The following is a 24,180-nucleotide window of genomic DNA, read 5'->3' on the forward strand; positions in this document are numbered from 1 at the left end:
CCACATATACGTGTATGTGCAGATATATATATATATATATATATATATATACAGAGAGAGAGAGAGATAATACAGATATATACATGCACGATTAAGCAAACATATACCCATATATATATATATATACCCCCTCCCAATTACTCGTATTTACGTTTATGCATATGAAGGGGTAGTCCAACCAAGGCCTCCTATTATAGATTCTTTATAAATAGATTTGCTCAATAAACAATACTTTGAACCAGAACCAGAAACTGAACCCGTAACCCTTGGATAATATGGGTCTATAATAACCGCTAGGCTTACTCACGTTTGTAAAGCAGACCGGATCCGTCCCGGGAACTGTCCATTTCCTTCTTGCGTTTGGCCAGGCTGAGTGAAGAAGCCGTTGTGAGTTCGATCCTGCTTGAGGTCGCAGTTCCGGAAGGCGCCGCTATGGTTACTCTGGAGGAAGAGTAGGAGGAGGACGACAACGTTGATGTTGATGATGATGTTGATGATAACGGTAGTGGTGGTAGTAGTGTTCTCGATGTCGCTGCTGCTGCTGCTGTTGCTGGAGACGACGGCGTCGGCGCGAGCGACGGAAGAGATTCGGTAGGAGGAGACGTATGAGGCGGCGGTAGTAGTGCTGCTGCTGCTGCTGCTACTGCCGTTGGTGACGGCGAAGGTGGTAATAAACCGTGAGTAACAGGAAGAGTAGGTACTGTAGTTGTGGTAGTGGTTACGGTGGTGATAATACTGCTGCTGCTGGTGTTATTGGTAAGCGACGTGGCGGGGGTGATGGTGGTGGCGGCGACGGCATTGCTGCTGCTGCTACCACCTTCTCTGACCAGGGCGGCTGCGGTGGTGGAGGATAATGAAGAAGTAGAGTCCGTTATGCCGTGCTGCAAAGGAGACGCAGCCGCTGCTGCCACTTCCGCCTCTTCCATCATCATCATGGTCGTTCCCGCCACTTGGCCGTCTGGCTGCTGATAATGTTGGTGATGCTGCTGCTGCTGATGATGGTGGTGGTGGTAGTGGTGGTGATGGTGGCCATGACCGCCGCCGCCTCCACCACTACCGACGTCGTCGCCGCCGCCGCCGCTGCTACCGCTGCTGCTGCTGATGCTGCTGCCTGTGGCCATTATGACAGTGTTGTTGGTGCCATACACGCTACAAGCGTGCCGCCTCTTGCGACGACGTCGAGAGAGAGTCTGCTCTATGTTTGGCTTTTGATAATATCCTTGGTCTTCGCCGTCTTCTGCTGCTTCCTTACTTCTCCCAATCTCTTCCACAAACAAGACAAAACAAATCTAATAGATACGGCTTTCACTTAAACTAAGATTCTTTCTGTACTCTCGAACCAAAATCTTGCATACACATATATATACATGTGTGATCTGTGTCTCAAATATGTGTTGTAGATGTAAAGAAGTAAAAAAATAAATAAATAAATAAAAGCTCGGCTACGACTAGCTTAGAGGGGGTTTCGAATCCAACGTACGGACGACACCGACGAAACGGAAAGTGAGTGGTTGTACTGAGAATAGTGGTAGTGGGAGGTAGAAGAATGAAAGAGCATGTTTTGGTGTTGGTGAGAGTAGAAAAGAAGAGAACAAGCGGCGTTATTTTTTCATTTCTTTATCTCCCCCTCTCTATTTGTTTCCTTATCTTCCCCTCTCTCTCTCTCTATAAATAAATCTATGTGCGTACGTTTCCTTATCTCTCCCCATGCCTCTCTATTTGTTTCCTTGTCTGCAGTGGTGATAGTAAGAGTAGATAAGATGAGAGCGGGCTGCAGTTATCTTTCCTCTCGCTATTAATATTCTTTTACTTCTCCCTATTAGCTTTATTGTTTTCCTCCCTCTTTGTCTTTCCTACTCTGCAGTGGTGATAGTAAGAGTAGAGCAGCTAAGAGCGGGTTGTGTGTATCTCTCCTCTCACCCATTGACATTCTCTTGATCTTTTTTGTACCCCTCCTTATTAGCTTCTCCTCCTCTCTCTGTTGGTTTTCCTGCCCTACTGTGGTGATAGTAAGAGTAGAGAAAATTAAAGCGGGTTGCGTTTATCTCCCCTCTCACTCATTCACCCTCGGTTATTAGCTTTGTTGTCTCTCTTCTGTCTGTTAGTCTGCGGTGGTGATAGTAAGAGTAGACCAGATGAAAGCGGGCTGCGTTTATCTTTCCTCTCATTCATTGACATTTTGTTGTTAGCTTCATTCTCCTCCTCCTTTCTCTCAGATGGTCGTAGTGAGAGTAGAGCCTACGAAACTAGGTTGTCGTTACTGCTCCTCTCACCGACACTCTCTTGCGTTTCCTTATTCACCTCTCTCTCTTTCTGTGTTGTGGTGGTCGTAATAGTGAGAGTAGAATAATCGAGAACAGGATATGCTTTCTCCTCTTACTGATACCCTTCTCTTTGTTGATCTGCCACTCTCTTTAAGTCTCTCTTTCTCTCTAATGTGTCTTACTCTTTCTTCTCTTTGTTACTGGTTGTGAGTGAAAGACACTGGGTTTTTTTTTGTCATCACTCTCACCAACACTCTTCTCTATCACTCTCTATCTCTGCTTTCTCTCTCTCTCTCTCTCTTACACTTCATAAAAGTGAGAGGAAGCCTACAGTTCTCCTCCTACTGACACACTTTTCTCTTCTTATTCAACTTTTACTCTTTTACGAATATGGTTACGTTAGAAAGGCATGGATGTAAATAGTAGTAGGAGGACTCTCTTACTCTATTTCTTCCCCCCTTCTCTCTCTCTGTAAAGTCTTTGTCACATCCTCCTACTATGGTTATGTGACTAACATACCGAGAAGAGAAAACGGGTCTGACGTTAAGGACATAATGGGGCATGTTTGATGGCGGGGGGCAATGGGTGTAATTTAATTGAACCTATTATATGATTTGTACATGAATTATCAAATTTGGACGGACGATAGGGACAGTCAACTCTAGTGGGATTTGTAGACTATCACCAGCAACGTTTTTTTTTTTACATGTGAACAAATAAAATTTAATGATTCTACTAACATAGGTAAGGTTAGATATTTTAAGGAAAGGGCCCCCAGTCATTTCAAAAGTGAAGTTAGTTTCGTCATAGCTTAGTGGAGTAAAATTTCATTAGGTAATTAATAAATAGCTTCCAGTCAAATTTTGAGATAGATTCTTTGTCTCGATCTCTCAAAATTGATTTACCAACAAGATGAAGTCTTGTTAAAAGGGTGGGGGGGGAAGACTCTCGGAAGAATGTGACAGGAATCCATGAAAATTCCATAATGAGTAGAATGAAGTTGCCATAAAAATCCTTTGGAACTTGGTAGACCTAATAACTATAGGCACAATAATAATACTATAGGCACAAGGCCGGAAAGTTTTGGTGGGGAAGGGTCTAGTGGATTGTATCGTCCCCAGTGCTAAACTCCTACTAATTTCATCGACCCTTCCTCCCCCCACAAGGATGAGAGCAAAGTTGACCTCCACGGAAATTCGTAGACCGAATAACAAAGGAAGTTTTTTTTTTACTTGCTGGGTCTTGAGGAAAGACCAATACCCAAAGCCTTTGCAGACCCTCCTAGATGTCATCTCTGTTTTTAAATCACGGTAGGTGATCACTTGAGAGAAAGACATGAGGAGAGAGGGAACTGCAGGAGACCACCATCCTCAGAAGGAAGGGGTGGGTATATTAAGTAAGGTAGGGCCTGATAGGGTGGAATCAAGAGTGATGAGAGGAGGACAGAGGTAGGGTAAGAACCCCTGAATATAAATGGCATGAGCCCAGCTGTCTCCAACAAGCAAATGCCCTTTTAGTAGTAAGCAGAAGTAAAAAGATGAAACAGTAGAGAGATGACTGTGGGCCAGAAGTCTGTAGCAGGAATATTTAGCCATCAGATCACTAAATCTGATGTTGTAATTGGTTAGAATATTACCAACATCATTGAAAAGATTTGACCAATAAAGACTTCGCCTGGAATCAACTCCAGCAACAACAGCCTGTTTCTTTCAGAGCCTAACCATCACTAATACAAAGAGATGGCAGATAGACAGTGAAAAGACAGTAGGTAGCAGCAGACCCAAGCTGACAATACAAAGGTAATGAACAGGTGGTGAACAGCATGACCAAAAGCTAACCACATTTTCACTGCTGCCAAAATTGTACCAATCCAAACTCTATTGCTGTTTCTATAGCCAGATGCCCTTCTTGTTGCCAACCTTCACATATTTCCAAATAAGATAATATTTCTCTATGGCCACACACGTTTTCAAGGAAGATTGGGAACAAAGGACACTACCTGCACAACAGAGACACAAAATTGAAAAAAGAAATTAATCTCCAGAATTTATCACTGTTTTGTCATTTGTAGTAATGACACCATTTTTTTTTTTGTTTGTCTGTTTGGTCTATCAAACATCTCAACAGATATCAGTTCTTTTTCTTTGTAACAAGTCCATTAGGTGCTTTATTGTTGGATGACAACTGTGTGGATGTGATCTAGGATCTGTGTGTACAGCAGCAGCAGGAGGCGCAATGGCCCAGTGGTTAGGGCAGCGGACTCGTGGTCAGAGGATTGCGGTTTCGATTCCCAGACTGGGCACTGTATGTGTTTATTGAGCGAAAACACCTAAAGCTCCACGAGGCTCCGGCAGGGGGTGGTGGCGACCCCTGTTGTACTGTTTCGCCGCCAACTTTCTCTCACTCTCTCTTCCTGTTTCTGGTCCCCGACTTCCTACACAACCGCTGAGCCTGGATGTGCATTCATCTATCCATCGATGCTCTCAGTGTAGGGGGTTGACCTGCTTTCTCTTCTGCAGGTCTAATGAATAGCAAAGGACCATGTTTCGGACTTCTCCCACTACAGACAATCCTGAGGCGCGATCTTGTGAGCTCTGGAATGAAGACTGCTTCACTCAACGAACAAACAAACAGCAGAAACAAAGTCTCAAATGTGAGGGTAATACTCTGTTGTCAGACCTCACCTGAGCTTTGTAGTGTATTAATAGTTGTTGGAATCTGAACAGAACTGATATCCAAGGTGCCACATATAAAGCACTGGTGATTCCAGTTATTTCACACTACTCCAGTCTAATCTGCAAGCAAAAATTAGTTACACCTGTAATTTAAAGGGCCAGCCTTGTCACATTCTATGTCATGCTGAATCTCCCTGAGAACTACATTAAGGGTACAAATGTTTGTGGAATGCTTAACCACTTGCATGTTAATTTCATGAGTAGGCTGTCCCACTGGTGATGGTACCACATAAACAGTGCTAGTGATAGTACCATGTAAAAAGCACTGGTAATGGTGCCACATAAAAAGCACTGAGGATGGTGCCATATAAAAAGGAATTGGTGTGGATTCCATATAAAAAGCACTGGGGATGGTGCCATATAAAAATTGGTGTGGATTCCATATAAAAAGCACTGGGGATGGTGCCATATAAAAAGGAATTGGTGTGGATTCCATATAAAAAGCACTGGGGATGGTGCCATATAAAAAGGAATTGGTGTGGATTCCATATAAAAAGCACTGGGGATGGTGCCATATAAAAAGGAATTGGTGTGGATTCCATATAAAAAGCACTGGGGATGGTGCCATATAAAAAGGAATTGGTGTGGATTCCATATAAAAAGCACTGAGGATGGTGCCATATAAAAAGGAATTGGTGTGGATTCCATATAAAAAGCACTGGGGATGGTGCCATATAAAAAGGAATTGGTGTTGGATTCCATATAAAAAGCACTGGGGATGGTGCCATATAAAAAGGAATTGGTGTGGATTCCATATAAAAAGCACTGGGGATGGTGCCATATAAAAAGGAATTGGTGTGGATTCCATATAAAAAGCACTGGGGATGGTGCCATATAAAAAGGAATTGGTGTGGATTCCATATAAAAAGCACTGGGGATGGTGCCATATAAAAAGGAATTGGTGTGGATTCCATATAAAAAGCACTGGGGATGGTGCCATATAAAAAGGAATTGGTGTGGATTCCATATAAAAAGCACTGGGGATGGTGCCATATAAAAAGGAATTGGTGTGGATTCCATATAAAAGCACTGGGGATGGTGCCATATAAAAAGGAATTGGTGTGGATTCCATATAAAAAGCACTGGGGATGGTGCCATATAAAAAGGAATGGTGTGTGGATTCCATATAAAAAGCACTGGGGATGGTGCCATATAAAAAGGAATTGGTGTGGATTCCATATAAAAAGCACTGGGGATGGTGCCATATAAAAGGAATTGGTGTGGATTCCATATAAAAAGCACTGGGGATGGTGCCATATAAAAAGGAATTGGTGTGGATTCCATATAAAAAGCACTGGGGATGGTGCCATATAAAAAGGAATGGTGTGGATTCCATATAAAAAGCACTGGGGATGGTGCCATATAAAAAGGAATTGGTGTGGATTCCATATAAAAAGCACTGGGGATGGTGCCATATAAAAAGGAATTGGTGTGGATTCCATATAAAAGCACTGAGGATGGTGGTGCCATAAAAAGGAATTGGTGTGGATTCCATATAAAAAGCACTGAGGATGGTGCCATATAAAAAGGAATTGGTGTGGATTCCATATAAAAAGCACTGAGGATGGTGCCATATAAAAAGGAATTGGTGTGGATTCCATATAAAAAGCACTGGGGATGGTGCCATATAAAAAGGAATTGGTGTGGATTCCATATAAAAAGCACTGGGGATGGTGCCATATAAAAAGGAATTGGTGTGGATTCCATATAAAAAGCACTGAGGATGGTGCCATATAAAAAGGAATTGGTGTGGATTCCATATAAAAAGCACTGAGGATGGTGCCATATAAAAAGGAATTGGTGTGGATTCCATATAAAAAGCACTGAGGATGGTGCCATATAAAAAGGAATTGGTGTGGATTCCATATAAAAAGCACTGGGGATGGTGCCATATAAAAAGGAATTGGTGTGGATTCCATATAAAAAGCACTGGGGATGGTGCCATATAAAAAGGAATTGGTGTGGATTCCATAAAAAGCACTGAGGATGGTGCCATATAAAAAGGAATTGGTGTGGATTCCATATAAAAAGCACTGAGGATGGTGCCATATAAAAGGAATTGGTGTGGATTCCATATAAAAAGCACTGAGGATGGTGCCATATAAAAAGAATTGGTGTGGATTCCATATAAAAAGCACTGGGGATGGTGCCATATAAAAAGGAATTGGTGTGGATTCCATATAAAAGCACTGGGGATGGTGCCATATAAAAAGGAATTGGTGTGGATTCCATATAAAAAGCACTGAGGATGGTGCCATATAAAAAGGAATTGGTGGATTCCATATAAAAAGCACTGAGGATGGTGCCATATAAAAAGGAATTGGTGTGGATTCCATATAAAAAGCACTGGGGATGGTGCCATATAAAAAGGAATTGGTGTGGATTCCATATAAAAAGCACTGGGGATGGTGCCATAAAAAGGAATTGGTGTGGATTCCATATAAAAAGCACTGGGGATGGTGCCATATAAAAAGGAATTGGTGTGGATTCCATATAAAAAGCACTGGGGATGGTGCCATATAAAAAGGAATTGGTGTGGATTCCATATAAAAAGCACTGAGGATGGTGCCATATAAAAGGAATTGGTGTGGATTCCATATAAAAAGCACTGGGGATGGTGCCATATAAAAAGGAATTGGTGTGGATTCCATATAAAAAGCACTGGGGATGGTGCCATATAAAAAGGAATTGGTGTGGATTCCATATAAAAAGCACTGAGGATGGTGCCATATAAAAAGGAATGGTGTGGATTCCATATAAAAAGCACTGAGGATGGTGCCATATAAAAGGAATTGTGTGATTCCATAAAAAAGCACTGGGGATGGTGCCATATAAAAAGGAATTGGTGTGGATTCCATATAAAAAGCACCCAGTACACTTCTTATAATGGCTGGCATCAGGAAGGGCATCCAACTGTAATAACCAAGCCAAAAATAGACTATGAAAACTGGTGCATACTGTGATCCTGCCAGCTGATGTCTAGCCATCCAACCCATGCCAACATGGAAAACAGACGTTAAATGATGATGATGATGATCTGCGGTAACACTTCTGGTTACAGGGGAGGTTGTGGAAGGCAAAAATGAGATAATTTGGCTGTTTGGACACAGATGAACTGGTACAGCTAACTGAGTAATTTGAATGCAAGAAAGCCAAAGCAGCCTTATCCAGCCCAAATAGTCTCCCAGTTTTATTTATGTTCAAACTGATCAAATTCAGCCTCTTGCACCTACCTAAGAATATCATTCTAAAGTAGTACAATCACATCATTGAAATCTCCTCAAAGCTATGAGATAATGCAGGATTAATTTAAAAGAAAGGGAATAAACAAGCCTGAATAATCTGAATGCTAAAGGTCTAAATACAAATATCTTCATGGACAAACACCCTTGATTAATACTCTGCTCCTAGCTGAAGAGGGTTTTTGTCTTGCAAGTTACCCAGTGACCTGTGCTACGTAGAAAGCACCTATGCTGGTGCCATGTAAAAAATCTCCCAGTACACTCTGTAAAGTGGTTGGCATCCTGTCGTAGAAACTGAGCCAAAATACATGACTAGAACTTGGTGCAGCTCGTGGTGCCAACTCTAGCCAAATCATACAACCCATGCCAGCATGGAAAACAGATGTTAAATTATGTTGATAATGAGATGAGGATGATGATAAACAGAGATGGAGAGGGTGGAAAGAACATGACAGATATTTAAACTAGAGAAATATTGAGCTGTCTGATGGCAAAATGGATTAGTGTCAAACTAGCAATGCCAAATAATAAATGATGCCAAAACGGCTGTGCCAAGACATCTCATACCTTCAAAATGTGATGGCAGGTAGGTTTTTGATGTATATGAGAATGTGGGTGCCAAAACAGGGTGACCAAACTGGGTGATTGTAGAATGTGTATCTAAAGAAGTCTGCCAGCACACACTATAACAGTGGCACTCCATTAGTTATGTCCATGATGGTTCAAGTTGATCCAATCAATGAAACAACCCGCTTGTGAAATTAAAATGCATATGGTTGAGCACTGCACAAACATGTGTACCCTTAATGTACTTTCAGGTAGATTCAGTATGACAAAGAATGTGACAAGACTGGCCCTTTAAAACACAGGTACAACTTAATATTTGCCACCTGAGTGGAATGGAGCAATGTGAGATGAAGTGTTGTGCTCAATGGCACAATGTGCCACTGGGAATCAAACTCATGATCTTACAATCTTTAGCTAAAAACCCTAAACAGTTAGCCAAATGTCTTCAACATGAAGCTATTCATCAGACAAATGAGAGCTCAGTGGAAACTATTGGGTTGTCCAGAAAGTTCGTGCCAATTTTTAAAGGAAAGAAAAAGGTCAATAAATACTTGCCATTACATTTTTAATCAACCAAATATGAACCATTTTGTTGCACGGTGCGTCTCCATCTTTCCTTTAACTTGAAAATACCCTCTTCCCAGAATTGAGGTGGTTTCAGAGCAAAGAATTCATCAAGGTATCTTTTTACATCATCCAAGAAATTGAAATTTTTACCATTAAGACTATTCTGCAGAGACCTGAATAAGTGGAAATCTGAAGGAGCAATATCTGGTGAATATGGAGGGTGGGGTAACACATCCCAGCCGAGCTGCAGCAATTTTTGTCTGGTTTCCAAAGCATCAAGTGCCGAAAATGAACTTTCTTATCATCCATTTTAAAGGGTTACAGAATTAACACAGGTTATAGGAACATAAACCTTCTCCCTTGAAAAGATAGCTTAAACTGTGCTCTAAATGGAGGTGTAGTCAAATCCTATTTTATAGACTCAAAAATAAGTCGGAAGGTAAGCTACTATAAATCGGCATGAACTTTACGGACAACCCAATATAATAATTTGATTTTGATAGGGGTTCATGAACCAGATACTTTCTCATTTAGGTTTTGTTAATGTTAAATCTACTCCAGTTAAGTGCAACAGCACTTCTTTCTCCAAATTTTTCAAAGACAACATTTAATAATTCTATAAAACATCCTAAATGTAAATGGAACTATAACAGAAGGTTAATTATAACTTTTATCTTTTGGGAGTTGATAAAATAAAGTAGCAGTGAAATACTGGGGTAGATTTAATATTCCTATAAAACATTTGTAGTGAGGTGCAAAAAAGCCAATGCCATTTTGAAACAGCGAGATATCGCCTGCAACTATTACCATACGCAAGACAAAAATAAGATCTTGCCTGCAACCATTATTTAAGGAAATGACAACAACATTTTCCCCCTCATTCTTCTCACGCTGATGCCAAACAAGACATTGAAGCCAGGAGCTCACAGTGGACTTTTGTCCTGTTGTGATACCATATGCATTGTCTCCAGAGGTGATTGAACCTCATGTGTATGGTTACTAAAAGTAAACCTCTTGTATGAAGCACCTATGAATATACGGTTATTGAATTTACTCTGACTGAGAACTTCTTTCTTCGTATTTCCAGCTCCTTGAATCAACAGAATAATTATAATGGAAGCAGAAGATTCCCCAAAAGTATTATAAAAACCTTCTTTCCATTATACATTCTAGATGTGAATAGAATTATAATAAAAGACTAACACTAACTTAACCTTTCATCCTTCTGGGGGTAGATAAAACACAGTCTAGAGGCTATACAAGTGAGCAGTATAGGAGGGTAGGTCTCCAATAGATTTTGCTTTAAGAAAGCAGTATTAGGGGTGAGCCTGAGTCTTCTGTTACAATTTCATTCAAATCTAGTGCCATCTATAGGAATATGAAATCTGTTTCACTGCTACTTTATTTTATCAACCCCAGATGGATGAAAAGTATGGTTTTCTTTTATAATTCCATTCACTTCTAGAATGTTTTATAGGAATATCAACATTCTAAGGATAAAAGTTATAATTAACCTTCTGTAATAGTTCCATTCCCATTTAGGATGTTTTAAAGGGTCATTAAATGTTGTCTTTGAAAAATTTGGAGAAAGAAGGGCTGTTGCACTTAACTGGGGTAGATTTAACATAAAAAAAATTATTATTATAATTATGGCCAGGATCCAACCAAGGCTGCAGCAACAAAGTCTACTTGTTACACTTCCTGGTCCACTGCCTCAATGAGGACATTGAGGCTTTCCAGGCCAGTTTCTGCAATCAAGTTGTTGATGTAAGTGTGACAACATTTTCCTCTTATTACATCACATGAAATGGGTTCCATAAGACTAACTTGGATGCTTCCCATTCAGGATGGCACACACAAGAACTAAATAGTCACAGTTACATTTACCTGAACTTTTTGCTAACTTTTGGCATAAATGCATTCATTTGTCATATATTGCTGCCATTTCACATTTAGGGCCATTTGTAGTGTCCATATGGCCTGTTTGATGATTTAACAAGACTTAAATGAGAGAGAGTACCCCAGAGGGTGTGGAGCTACAAATATTGAAAAGGAGGTGGACAAATGGCTATTTTTTATATTTTACCTTTTATCATTTACTTGTTTCACTCATTAGACTGCAGCCATGCTGAGGCACTGCCATGAAGGGTTTTAGTCAAACAAATCAACCCCAGTACATATTTATTTCTTTTTAAGCCTGGTACACATTCTATCTGTCCCTCTTATCTAACTGCAAAGATGCAGGGAAGTAAACAAACCAATACAGGTTGTCAAACAATTGGTGTTAGTGTGTGGGGGACAAACACAGACACAAAAGTCAAATGCATACACATTGAAACCCTCACAGAAACACACACACATACAAGGGTTGGACAAAATAATGGAAACACCTAGCCTTATAGCATCATAATTTTTAAATATCTATAAAACCGTAAAAAGTTTATTCATTTTTATATTTTTTTATTTATTATTAGCGTTGCTTAATATGTTTTGCTAAAATTGCTTTTTCTTTTCAGATATCATCAGTAAAAGGTAATTAAAATTCATTAAAATGACAGATCTACCAGACTTTCAAAGAGGTCAAATTGTTTGTGCTTGTATGGCAGGTGCTAGCATAATGAAAACAGCTGAAATGTTTGGTGTATCAAGAAGTACTGTCTCGAAAGTAATGACAGCCTTTGAGAAAGAGGGAAAAACCTCCTCGTTGAAACAAAACTCAGAAGAAAACCAAAACTTTCAGATAGGGATCGTCAGACTCTTATGCGAATTGTTAGAAAGGACCACAAAAGTACAGCTCCCAAAATTGCTGCAGAGCTTAATGACCACCTTGAGAACCTAGTTTCCACAAAAACTGTTTGCCGGGAGCTGCACAAAGCTGGATTTCATGGGAGGGCTGCAATGAGAAAACCACTACTTTCAAAAACAAACGTTGCAAGGCATTTAGAGTGGAATAAAAACCCTACAGAATTGGTCCCTAGAGCAGTGGAAGAATGTTATTTTCTCAGACGAGTCATCCATTACCTTATTTCCAACCACCAGCTGAGTATACGTGTGGAGACAGCCAAAAGAAGCATTTGACCTAGACTGCTTTTTTTCAAATGTTAAACATGGAAGAGGATCTGTGATGATCTGGGGTCAGTGGCTGTATCTTGGAAATCCGCTGGCCCAATGGTTTCCCTTCATGGCAGAATTAATAGTCAAGACTATTTAAGCATTTTATTTGATCAAATTCATCCTATGGTTGATGAACTGTTTCCGGAGGCAAACGCAATCTTTCAGGATGATAATGCACCAATTCACACAGCTAAAGTTGTTACTGAATGGCACGAGGAACATTCTAGTGAAGTTGAACATCTTATCTGGCCACCACAGTTCCCAGATCTCAATGTTATTGAACATTTATGGTGCATTTTAGAAAATCAAGTAAGGAGTCAATATCCTCCACCATCATCGCTACAAGAACTGGAGACTGTTTTAGCAGAAGAATGGACAAAAATTCCTTTGGAAACAATTCAAACTTTGTACAAGTCCATACCTTGTAGAATTCATGCTGTAATTACTGTCAAAAGTGGTCCTACCCCATATTAAAATTAATTTGTTTGAAATTTTAAGGCGTTTCCATTATTTTGTCCAACCCCTCTATATCATCATCATCATCATCGTCTAACGTCCGCTTTCCATGCTAGTATGGGTTGGACAATTTGACTGAGGACTGATGAACCAGATGGCTACAACAGGCTCCAATCTTGATCTGGCAGAGTCTCTACAGCTGGATACCCTTCCTAACACCAACCACTCTGAGAGTGTAGTGGGCACTTTTACGTGCCACTGGCACGGGAGCCAGTCAGGCGGATCAGGCAATGACCTCACTTGAATGTTTTTTCATGTGCCAGTAAGGCGATGCTGGTAATGATCATGCTCAAATGATGCCTTTTACGTGCCACTAGCACGGAAGCCAGTTAGTTGCTCTGGCATCGATCATGCTCGGATGGTGCTCTTAGCGCCCCACTAGCACGGGGTGCAAGTGTCAGTAAGGCAACACTGGTAACGATCACGCTTGAATGGTGTTCTTTGCACCCCGCTAGCACAGATGCCAGTCATTGAATTTGATTTTGATTCCACTTGCCTCAACAGGTCTTTGCAAGCAGAGTTTAGTGTCCAAAGAAGGAAAAGTACACAAGTGGGCTGGTTACGCCCCTGGCATAGGCCACGAAATTATGGTCTCATTTGGCTTGTCGGGTTTTCCCAAAAGTCTTGATCACTAGTCATTGCCTTGGTGAGGCCTAAAGTTCGAAGGTCATGCTTCACCACTTCATCCCAGGTCTTCCTGGGTCTACCTCTTCCACAGGTTCCCTCAACCGCTAGGGTGTGGCACTTTTTCACACAGCTATCCTCATCCATTCTTGCCACATGACCATACCAGCGCAGTCGTCTCTCTTGCACACCACATCTGATGCTTCTTAGGTCCAGCTTTTCTCTCAAGGTACTTACACTCTGTCGAGTATGCACACTGACATTAAACATCCATTGTAGCATGCTGGCTTCATTCCTTGCGAGCTTACACATGTCCTCAGCAGTCACAGCCTATGTTTCGTTGCCTGAGCATCTGCCACATACAAAAACTATCTTCCCAGTTAGCCTTCCTTTGACATTGCTGCACCTCTTATGTGTCCATAGCTTACACTGGGTACATTTTATGCCTCTACTAGTGATCGAGCAGGGTCATCTACCTGAAGGGATTTGTGGTTTGCCTGCCCTCCTACTTATTGAGACTTTGGTTTTAGCAAGGTTGACTCTAAGGCCCTTTGATTCTAATCCTTGCTTCCACACCTGAAACTTCTCCTTGAATTCTCATGGTGACTCAGCAATTAGAGTAAGGTCGTCATCATAGAGGAGCTCCCAGGGGCATCCTGTCTTGAATTCCTCTGTTATTGCCTGGAGGACTACGATAAATAGAAGGGGGCTAAGGACTGAACCTTGGTGGACCCCTACCGCCACCCAGAATTCTTCACTGTACTCGTTGCCAACCCTCACCTTACTGACAGCGTCCCTGTACATGGCTTGCACAGCTCTCACTAACCATTCATCTATCCCTAGTTTCCTCATTGACCACCAGATAAGGGATCGGGAGATCCTGTCAAAGGCTTTCTCCATGTCAACAAAAAACAGAGGCTTATCTTTGGCTAGGTATTTCTCCTGCAGCTGTACCAGAAATATAGCATCAGTGGTGCTTTTCTTTCTCATCTAAACTGCTATTTTCCACACTTTCTCTCCTTCTTTTGCTCTTCCCTCAGGCTGGGTAACCAGGTATCTCCTTTAAAGCAACACACCTGTTTCTGTCTTCATTCTTGATAATTCTCTCTCTCTGGCCGAGTAACCATGTATCTCCTCAACAACAAAACACACTCTTGCATTTCATCATCTGACACAAGATCACATTCTTCAATGCTCTCTCTCCTCGCAAAGTACTTTTGTCTTGTAAGTTACTTGATGATGCTGCCCAGTGCTGGTGCCATGTAAAAAGCATCCAGTCCACACTGTAAAGTGGTTAGCATTTGGAAGGGCATCCAGTTGTAAAAGCCATGCCAAAACTGACCTCACCAGTGCTGGTGCCACATAAAAAGCACTCAGTTCACTCTGCAAGGTGGTTGGTGTTAGGAAGGGCATCCAACCATAAAAACTGTGCCAAAACAGACACAGAAGTCTGGTGCAGTCTTCTGATTTGCCAGCTCCTGTCAAACCATCCAACCCATGGCCGCATGGAAGGCAGACATTAAAGTTAAACAATGATGATGATGATGAATTAACATCCAAGGTTGTTCTTCATGTATGACAGGTAAATCCAAATATCACTTAGAAGAATTTCAAGAAATTCAGAGTATAAGACAATAAGAATAACAACGGAGAAAATCACATCTTTAATTGGTGATCACACCATATATTACCAATGATTGTTTCTATTGAGCCATCATACAGGAAATGGTATAAAATACCTGCCAAATTAATATATCCAAAAATATCTGCTATAGGATTGTGCACTAACTACTATAGACCAGGTAATTTTGAAGTCATGAGAGCTTTGCCTCTTGCAAGATCCATATAAACTTTCATAAAGCCATAGCACATTTTTTATTGGGGGTTGATAAATGAATGTTTGTGCATTTAATAGCATTTTTTGAATGTCAGAACCATTGTTCAAACATATGTTTTAAGTTCACTACACTTGTTTGATTTAACCTTGGCACTGTATACTATCAATTTTGCCAGACAGTTCCTATCCATTGGACAGTTGTCATGAATTCTACAGTTGCATAATTTTTGTAGGCCAGCTGTTAGCATCTCTCTTCTTTTTAGCTTCACAGCATTATAATCTCTGATGTAACACCTGAAATTCTTGCGAGCTGAATAACTAACCTTAACAGTGTTCCTAATCAATATTTTACTGTACTTATGCCCTGGTGGAAAATGGTGATTAAGAAATTCTTTAGCTGTATTAGTTTTTTACTGCTAGATCAAATAATGGGTTGTACCATAAAATGTTCCTTTTCCTATTCCTCTTCTTATGCTGTGTGTTCCCAGTATTTTTTTACATACCTAGTCTTATTAGCAAATCCATTATTTCTTAGTGCCTCATCTGCACCAACTGCACCCATAAAGGCATCTTCATCAGGAGATAACAAAGATACCTGTTTACTAGTATTGTCATCCAAGTTCCTCAATATATAAAGTGGGTTATTTGATTGTCTGTGTATATATACTAACTTTTCATTATCCAGGCTTAATGTTGTGTCAAGAAAATTAACAGTAATAAGGTTAGTATCTACACAAATACCAAGTTCTACTTATCTTTTTTATCATTTTTTCTTGTTTCAGTCACTAGTTGTGGCCATGCTGTGGCACTGCCTTGGAGAATATTAGTCAAATGACTTATTATTATCTTTTCAAGCCTGGTACATATTCTATCTGTCTCTTTTGCTGAAATGCTAAGTTATGGGGATGCAAACATCAACACAAAGACACTAACACATAACTATATATATACAACAGGTTTCTTTCAGTTTCTGTTTACCAAATCCATTCACAAGGCTTTGGTCAGCCCAAGGTAATAGTAGAAGACATTTACCCAAGGTGCCACACAGTGGGAGTGAACCCAGAACCATGTGGTTGGGGAAGCATACTTCTAAGCACACAGCCACACCTGCACCTATTTCCTGAAGTACTTTAATCAAATCTTTCCTAAATCTTTCTAACTTATGACCATTACAATTATTTAAGAGAATCGAACCATCATCATGATATAAGCCACAGTCCATTTCAGGAAAATTTTTTCTCAGTAAATTTAGAATATATAATTTTACTCACCTGAGCTCCATGATAAGTTTCCATGGATGCAGCAAATAATTCATGCTTTTATTAACCTGTGTTGTTATTGAAAAGTAGAAGTGATTTGCTTGAGTTCATAATTACATAAATATCCAACTCACAAATATCATTGACTGTTTTTGCAAAATCTAGGGCCTTTAGTAAGCCTTTAGCATTCAATCCGGCCAAAATATTTAATGGGTTTTGTGCTCAAACTGGCCGGATACAGCCTCTCACCTCAACCCTACAATGACGTTTTAAAACTAAATAACCACATCATTGAAACAATATAAATAAACAAACATCACATTTGACAGAATAACCTGAATACTAAAGAGTTAACAGAGTTTTGGTTATAGAGGGTTAAAAGCCAGCAATGTCAAACTGTGTGAATCTACAGTTCCCCTTCTCTTTTATTCCCTTAAACTATGGATGTGCTTCTTAAGTGTTACACTATATCTTGAGTCATACATATCATCATCTGAAAAAGACTTTCTTACTAGAAAGGGTATGGCCTGGTCAGCCTGTAATGATATGCATAAGATCTGGTCATCAAATCTAAGTAGAGATTTCAAACTTAAAATCTTCAAAGCCACAGTCGAACCAATTCTACTATATGGCTCAGAAACCTGGACGTTATCAAAGAAGTTTGAGAGGCGGTTGGATGGAACTTACACTTGCCTCCTTATGAGAGCTCAAAATCTCTCGTGGAAGCGTCATCAAACCAAAGTACAAATATATGGGAAACTACCACCTGTATTATCTCTTGTGAAAGGTAGAAGAGTCCAGTTTGCTGGACATTGTTGTAGAGCTGAAAACGAAGTAATTTCTACTCTTCTCCTCTGGAAGCCATCTGCTTGCGATACCAGAGGGCGTACACTCTCCTACCCTGATGTAATCTCCAGGGATACAGGCATCCAGCAACAGGACCTCTGTAATGCTATGATGGACTGTGAAGTCTGGCGTAACATAGTAAATTCCATTGTCTCGACCACGGTCAAACAAATGAAAAAAAATTAACACTAGATTCAAACCCATGTTTTGCCACTTACAAGTTGATGTAACTGATATTTTGTCCAAGCAACAACCATTGTTCACATGGTATTTCTGCAGCCCATCTGAAACTTTCTGTGAGCAAAGCCTATAAGTACAGTCAATAAAGGCACCAATTTCACAGAGTGTCAAGATATCCAAGCCCATATGATGTTCTCCACTCTTACCGATTTTGGAGTGTCTTGGGTCAATCTTCAAATTACATTCTTTCTGTCGCTGTTTTAATGGCTGCATATTCAATCAAGGATTTTGAAGAAGGAGTCACGACACAGCACCTGTATACTTGCTTAAATATATTTAAAACTAGCACAAGTGTTAAATTTCAAACAGACATTTTCCTTGCATGTCATATTATGCTATTTCCACTTTACGGTTTCCATTAATTGTAATACACGAACATCTTTTCATTCTAATGTAACACAATAAATTATATTCAAATTACTATACAAATTTCTGTTAACTTGGTTTTATATGTGAACACGCAGCCGAAACTATATCCACTTAACCATCTGACCTCATAATCTTAATGATGAAAGTTTTTTTTACTCTGAAAAAGGATTTTTTCTCAAACTACTCCTAACTCTGGCTTTGCTGGGTTAATCAATCTATGCTTAAGGTTACTCTCGAAGTTTACTATAAGGTCCTTCAGAGAACTGGGGTGCCAGACAATCTACCCTAATATTTATTTTTACTATTTTGAAAATATTATTTTGTTTTGTTTTTGCACAATCATAACTTTTGATGCTTAAAACATATAGATCCCCAAAAAGTACTATTTTAGGGTTACAAGATAATTTCCGACGCTACTGTATAGGATTGCCTTTAAGATACATATTGAGGGAGAGTGTTGTGTGTCTGTAGGAGAAATAGATAGTGAGTAAGAGAGAGACAGTGAGAGTGTGTGTGTGTGTGTGCGCGCGTATAAAGAAAAGGTGGGAGAGGAGAAATAGATGGAATGATAAAGAGAAAGTGCATGGAAAAGAATGTGAGTGTGTGCATCTGTGGTTACATGTAGCGTTTGATTATGCATGTGTGTGTGTGTGTGTGCATATGCAATAGAACCAGAGAAATGGATAGAAAGATACATATAGAGGGAGGGTGCAAATCTGTAGGAGAAAAAGAGTAAAAGAAAGAGAGAGAGAATAAAGTTGTATAGTAGAAAGAAAGCGAGACGGTTAAAACGAAAGGTAGATCAGAGTTCGGCCAATCAGAATGGCTTTTTCATGCACCTATCAAAGATTAGCCAATCAACACTCAGCTAACATAACGGTGTTCGGCTAAGGTAGAAACATGGCGGCGGAAGCAGGTAAGTGAAAATATTAGATGTTCAATGTCAAAGATATTTCGTTTACCAGGGGACAGTCGAGCTGGGATTGAATTCATGCACATAGCATATCTTAGTGTTTGGCCCGATGCTTTTCAAGTCCTGGGTTGACCCCCTTTTAAACGTGGACGACGTGAGAAAACACACGCTGCTTGTTTGCTGGTCTGTTTTGGTTTGCTTTCAAAACGTCAAGCTAACTTGTTGATTTGATAAGAAGATGGAAAAATAGGGAAGCCAGAGCCGGACCCCTAATCTTGGTTCAATCCTAGGTCACAGATACATGCAAATATTTGTTAATTTCATTGTGTTTGTTCCTTTTTCCTGTGATAGTCATTCAGCATTCCATGTAAACCATTTTGCTCCCTTCGTCGCCATGCAGAACGTCTTGTATTTCCCGGTTGAAACCTAACGGACCTACCCGTTCTAGTCGTTTTGCTTGTCACACTAATAGGTGCAAAACTGTGTCCTCCCACTTTTTTGGGGGTGTCTCGTCATCACAGACTGGTGGAAGAAAATGAAGATGTTGAAAAAAAAAAAAAAAGAAGCACGTTTTACGGGAGGAAGATTGGTCACAAAGTGAACCCCGTTAATGACACCCAAGGACCAAATTGCGGCGTTGAACAGAGCGACCGGTCAAACCTAGAACCACCTAATAACCAACCACATGGCCACACCTGCTCCCAAACACTTTCTTTTTCAACATGTAGATCTGCATGTTGTATCATTATTAAAACTAGCGGCAGAGATTAAATACAGGACATTGCTCACGATTTGCAATTCGAGTTCATTTTAAATTTTAAAAAAAATTTGAAATAGAACAAAACGGAATCGATAAATAAAAAGAGAACAGATTTTCTTTGCCGAAAGCATTTTACATTGAAAAATATGTATTCAGATTCTTTATGCTTTGAGATGAAATATACCATTGGCCGCTCTTTTGAATCTCTTTTACTTGTTTCAGTCATTGGACTGCAGCTATGCTGGGGCATCGCCTCGAAGGCTTTTACTCGAACAAATCGACCTCAGTATTTACGTTTTCCCTTTATTCTTAACATTGGTGCTTGTTCTATCAGTCTCATGCCGAACCGCTAAGTTATGAGAACGTAAACAAACGTATATACGTAATGGACCTCCGTACAGTTTCTTTTTACCAAATCCATTAGCAAGGCATTGATCTGCGCTATAGTAGAAGAAACTTGGTCAAAGTGCTGCGCAGGGGAACTGAACCCGGAACTATTTGGTTGCAAAGTGAGCCTCTGAATCACACATTATGTTGTAGATTTTTTGGTAAAAGACGAAATCCGTTACCCATTTAAGCTCCATTACCCGATCCTTTGATGTCTTTAGCAGGGTCCACTTGCAAACATTTAGGCAATATCTCCTATTCAAGGATAACTTCCTCTCTGTTTCGGAGTCATTAGACTACCGCCATGCTGGGGCACCACCCTGAAAATTTTAATAGTCGAACGAATAAACCTCAGTACTGATTTTAAAAACACGTTACTTACTCTTTCGCTGAACCGCTAGCTAACGGGGGACGTAAACATTGGTTGTCAAGCGGTGGTGGGGCTTGACCACAGACACCAACACACATATGAAGAGCTTCTTTCAGTTTCTGTTTACCAAATCCATTCACAAGACTTTGGTCGGCCCAAGGCTATAGTAGAAGATACTCACCCAAGATGCCACACAGTGAGGCCATGTAGTTGGGAAGCAAGCTTCTTACCACACAGCCATGTTGTACCTAGGTGTGTGTGTATATACATACACTCACATATAAATACACATACAGGGTCTTGCTGATAAATTGAGATAATTTTTACAATGCATAGTTATAAATACTAAAATAGTGATAGTAGACAGGTATAATTTTAATGTAACATTTATTAAAACAAAAACATTACTCAATATGGCTGCCCTTTTGGGCAATTTACTGCCTCCACACAAGAAGGAAACTTTTTTGCAGCTGCTGCAACCTCTGCCCTTTTGATTTTGTGTGCCGCATGCCTGATGCAAGTCTTCAAACTGTTGACACTCGAGTGTGGTGAAGCATTGGTTCTTGCTTGAAGTACACCCCATGAAAATTAATCGAGAAGGTCGAGATCTGGACTGTTACTGGGCTTGACAACGTAGTGCTTATCCAGGATTCTGCACTATGCCATGGATCAAAAGCAATACAAGCCTTCCTTGGTGAGGTGTCATTTTATGTGAAGGCCAACAGGTGTTGGCCTTCACATAAAATGACACCTCACCAAGGAAGGCTTGTATTGCTTTTGATCCATGGCATAGTGCAGAATCCTGGATAAGCACTATGTTGTCAAGCCCAAACGGAGAGTTCTTCAGGATGTCCAGATACTCGTTTGTACCTCAACGAAGTGTGGATCCATGATACTTTCATCACTCATCACAGCTCCAAATACCATCACAGGGGCAAGCTTCTTAGTCTCAAACACAGTAGAGACATCAGAAGGGTTGTATGCGATTACTTAAGAATTTTTGCAATTCACCTCAGCATCCACAATGAATTTCTTGTCCACAAACAAAAGAGTTTTTCCTACACCTTGATGCTTGAGGAATGACAGAAACTTTGGGCAGATCTTGGCTCTGATTGCTTTGGCCTTGGCTGTTAGGAGGTGACAAGAGCATCAAACATAGCTAGTCGTGCCAAGGTTCCTATTCACAGCTCTGGACACCATAGAAAGGGACAAACTGCATTTCTTTGTAAGAGTTGTCATGGGTGGGGATGGGTTGGCTTCAAATGAGTGTTTGAGGCCAGCCAGAAACTCTGGATTGCACTTGGAATCACTTCGAGTCTTGTGCTACACACAATAAACTCTTGCTTTTGGAAGTTACATCAACAATTTTATTGGCAGTGTGCTTGGCACACTCCAAAACAACAATGGTAGAACGGTTCTGTTGTTCCATAACTTTCTGTTGTTGAATCAGTTCACTATTTACCTAAAAAATAAAGTGGAGGATTAGATTTTCAAGTAAGCAAGGTTTTATCAAAACGTGAGATGTTAACCCCACTAAATCAATTGCTTAAGATTGGTCTCATTTTATCTGCAAGACATTGTATACACACACAGTGGGCTTCTTTCAGTTTCCACTCACCAAATCCATTCACAAATCTTTAGTTGGCACACAGCTATAGCAGAAAACATTTGCCCAAGGTGTCATGCAGTGGGACTGAACCAAGAACCATGTGAAGCACATTTCTTATCATACAATTGTGCCTGTGCCGGATCTTTGATTTAAATTCATTGCTGTCTTTTTCTCATCTGAAATGACAATGGTTCCCACATAATTAAAATTATCAACTTGGTTCAAGTTTCTGTTTATTGTTATGTTGCAAATTAGTGATATTTTCTTTGTTGTGATTGTCATTAGCCAGGTGAATCAAAATCAAGCTGTTCATTGCAACTGTTGAATCAGTGCTATGACATGGCAGTGAAACCTGGACACTGATAAAGAAATTATCAACTGGGCTAGATGGCTGCTGCACAAGGTTGTTATGAATGATCTTAAATGAGAAATGGCAGCAACACATCACAAACAAATGCTTTTATGGAGACCTGCCGAAAGTTAGCAAGAAAATGAAGCAAAGATAGCTCATTGCCACCCTGAACTGGAAGCATCCAAATTAATTTTGTGGAACCCACTTCATGGTGATGCAAGAAGAGGAAAACATTGTCACACATCGATAACTTGATTGTAAACACTGGCCTGGAATGTATCGAGGACCTTGAAGCAGTAATGTTGGACTGAGAATTGTGGCAGATGGGCTTTGCTGCTGCAGCTTGGGTTAGAACCTGGCCATAATAATAATAATTGTCTTTAGGTTTCTTTTCATTCCCATCCTGTATTTGTCACTCATGTTTAAGAGAGAGGGTGAAAATGAAAGAGACAAATAGTGGTGATGAGGTGTCTGGGTGGCACCTCAAAGTACGAGTTGAGTAGAAATGAGTGAGGGATAAAGAAACGAGGGGTGGGAGGGGTTGTGGGGGAGGACAAGAGTGTATGGAGTGGTGGTGGAGAGATATGGCGGGAAATGGGAAATTGGAAGAGAGGTAGACAGCATCTGTAAAGGGTATTTTACTCCTGATCATAAGGTCGTAAGTTTGACTCCTGGTGGCCTGTTGTGTCCTTGAGCAAGACACATTATTTCATGTTGCCCCAGTTTTATCAGCAGACAAAAGGGAGTTGTACTTGTAATTAAAAGGGGCCAGCTTTATCACATTCTGTGTTGTGCTGAATGTCCTTGAGAATTATGTAAAGAGTACACATGTTTCTGTGGAGGACTCAGCCACTTGCATGTTAGTTTCACAAGTAGGCTGTTCCATTGATCGGACCAACTGGAACGCTCGTAACCAACAGAGTGCCATTTTATACATCATCATCATCGTTTAACGTCTGTTTTCCGTGCTAGCACGGGTTGGACGGTTCAACCAGGGTCTGGGAAGCCAGGAGGCTGCACCAGGCACCAGTCTAATCCGGCAGTATTTCTTCAGCTGGATGCCCTTCCTAACACCAAACACTCTGAATGTAGTAGGTGCTTTTTATGTGCCACCGGCACAGGTGCCAGGGGAGGCTGGCAGCAGCCCGATCGGTTGTTGCTTTTTACTGCCACCGGCACAGAAGCTAGTCAAGGCGGCGCTGGCATCGGCCACGTTCGGATGGTGCTTTTTACGTGCCACCGGCACAGGTGCCAGGGGAGGCTGGCAGCAGCCCGATTGGTTGGTGCTTTTTACGTGCCACCGGCACAGAAGCTAGTCATGGTGGCTCTGGCATCGGCCACGTTCGGATGGTCCTTTTTACGTGCCACCGGCACAGATATCACAACTACAATTTATACATATCAAACATATATATATACATAAAATGGGTAATTGTTATATATATGTATAATGGATAATAAAGTAAAGGGTAATGGTTAGAGAGACCAGTTGCCTGTAATACAAGCTTAGAGTGATCGAATGTATGTGCTGTACAATTTTGACAGTTGAATGGACTGGAGCAATGTGAAAGGAAGCAAATATGAGTTGTACTTGTCATTTTAAAGGGTC

The 24,180-nt window shown here is 40.5% G+C and overlaps 2 protein-coding genes across 3 annotated transcripts in view; one reads left to right on the forward strand and one right to left on the reverse strand.

The window, feature by feature from the left end:
- The window catches only part of LOC115225149 (ubiquitin carboxyl-terminal hydrolase 19), a 91,606-nt gene extending 90,004 nt beyond the window's left edge, over positions 1-1,602 (reverse strand). Inside the window, exon 1 of the mRNA XM_029796101.2 lies at positions 308-1,602. Within this exon, the coding sequence (XP_029651961.1) occupies positions 308-1,121 (814 nt within the window). The 5' untranslated portion in view covers positions 1,122-1,602. The remainder of the gene's footprint in view (positions 1-307) is intronic.
- A 17,412-nt stretch (positions 1,603-19,014) lies between these two features.
- LOC115225310 (extensin) overlaps positions 19,015-24,180 on the forward strand; it is a 38,774-nt gene continuing 33,608 nt past the window's right edge. For both annotated transcript variants that reach the window (XM_029796256.2, XM_036513992.1), the window contains exon 1: positions 19,015-19,096. In XM_029796256.2, the coding sequence (XP_029652116.1) occupies positions 19,081-19,096 (16 nt within the window). In that variant the 5' untranslated portion in view covers positions 19,015-19,080. The remainder of the gene's footprint in view (positions 19,097-24,180) is intronic.

The sequence above is a fragment of the Octopus sinensis genome, linkage group LG27, assembly GCF_006345805.1.
Source record: "Octopus sinensis linkage group LG27, ASM634580v1, whole genome shotgun sequence".
Classification (NCBI taxonomy): Eukaryota; Metazoa; Mollusca; class Cephalopoda; order Octopoda; family Octopodidae; genus Octopus; species Octopus sinensis.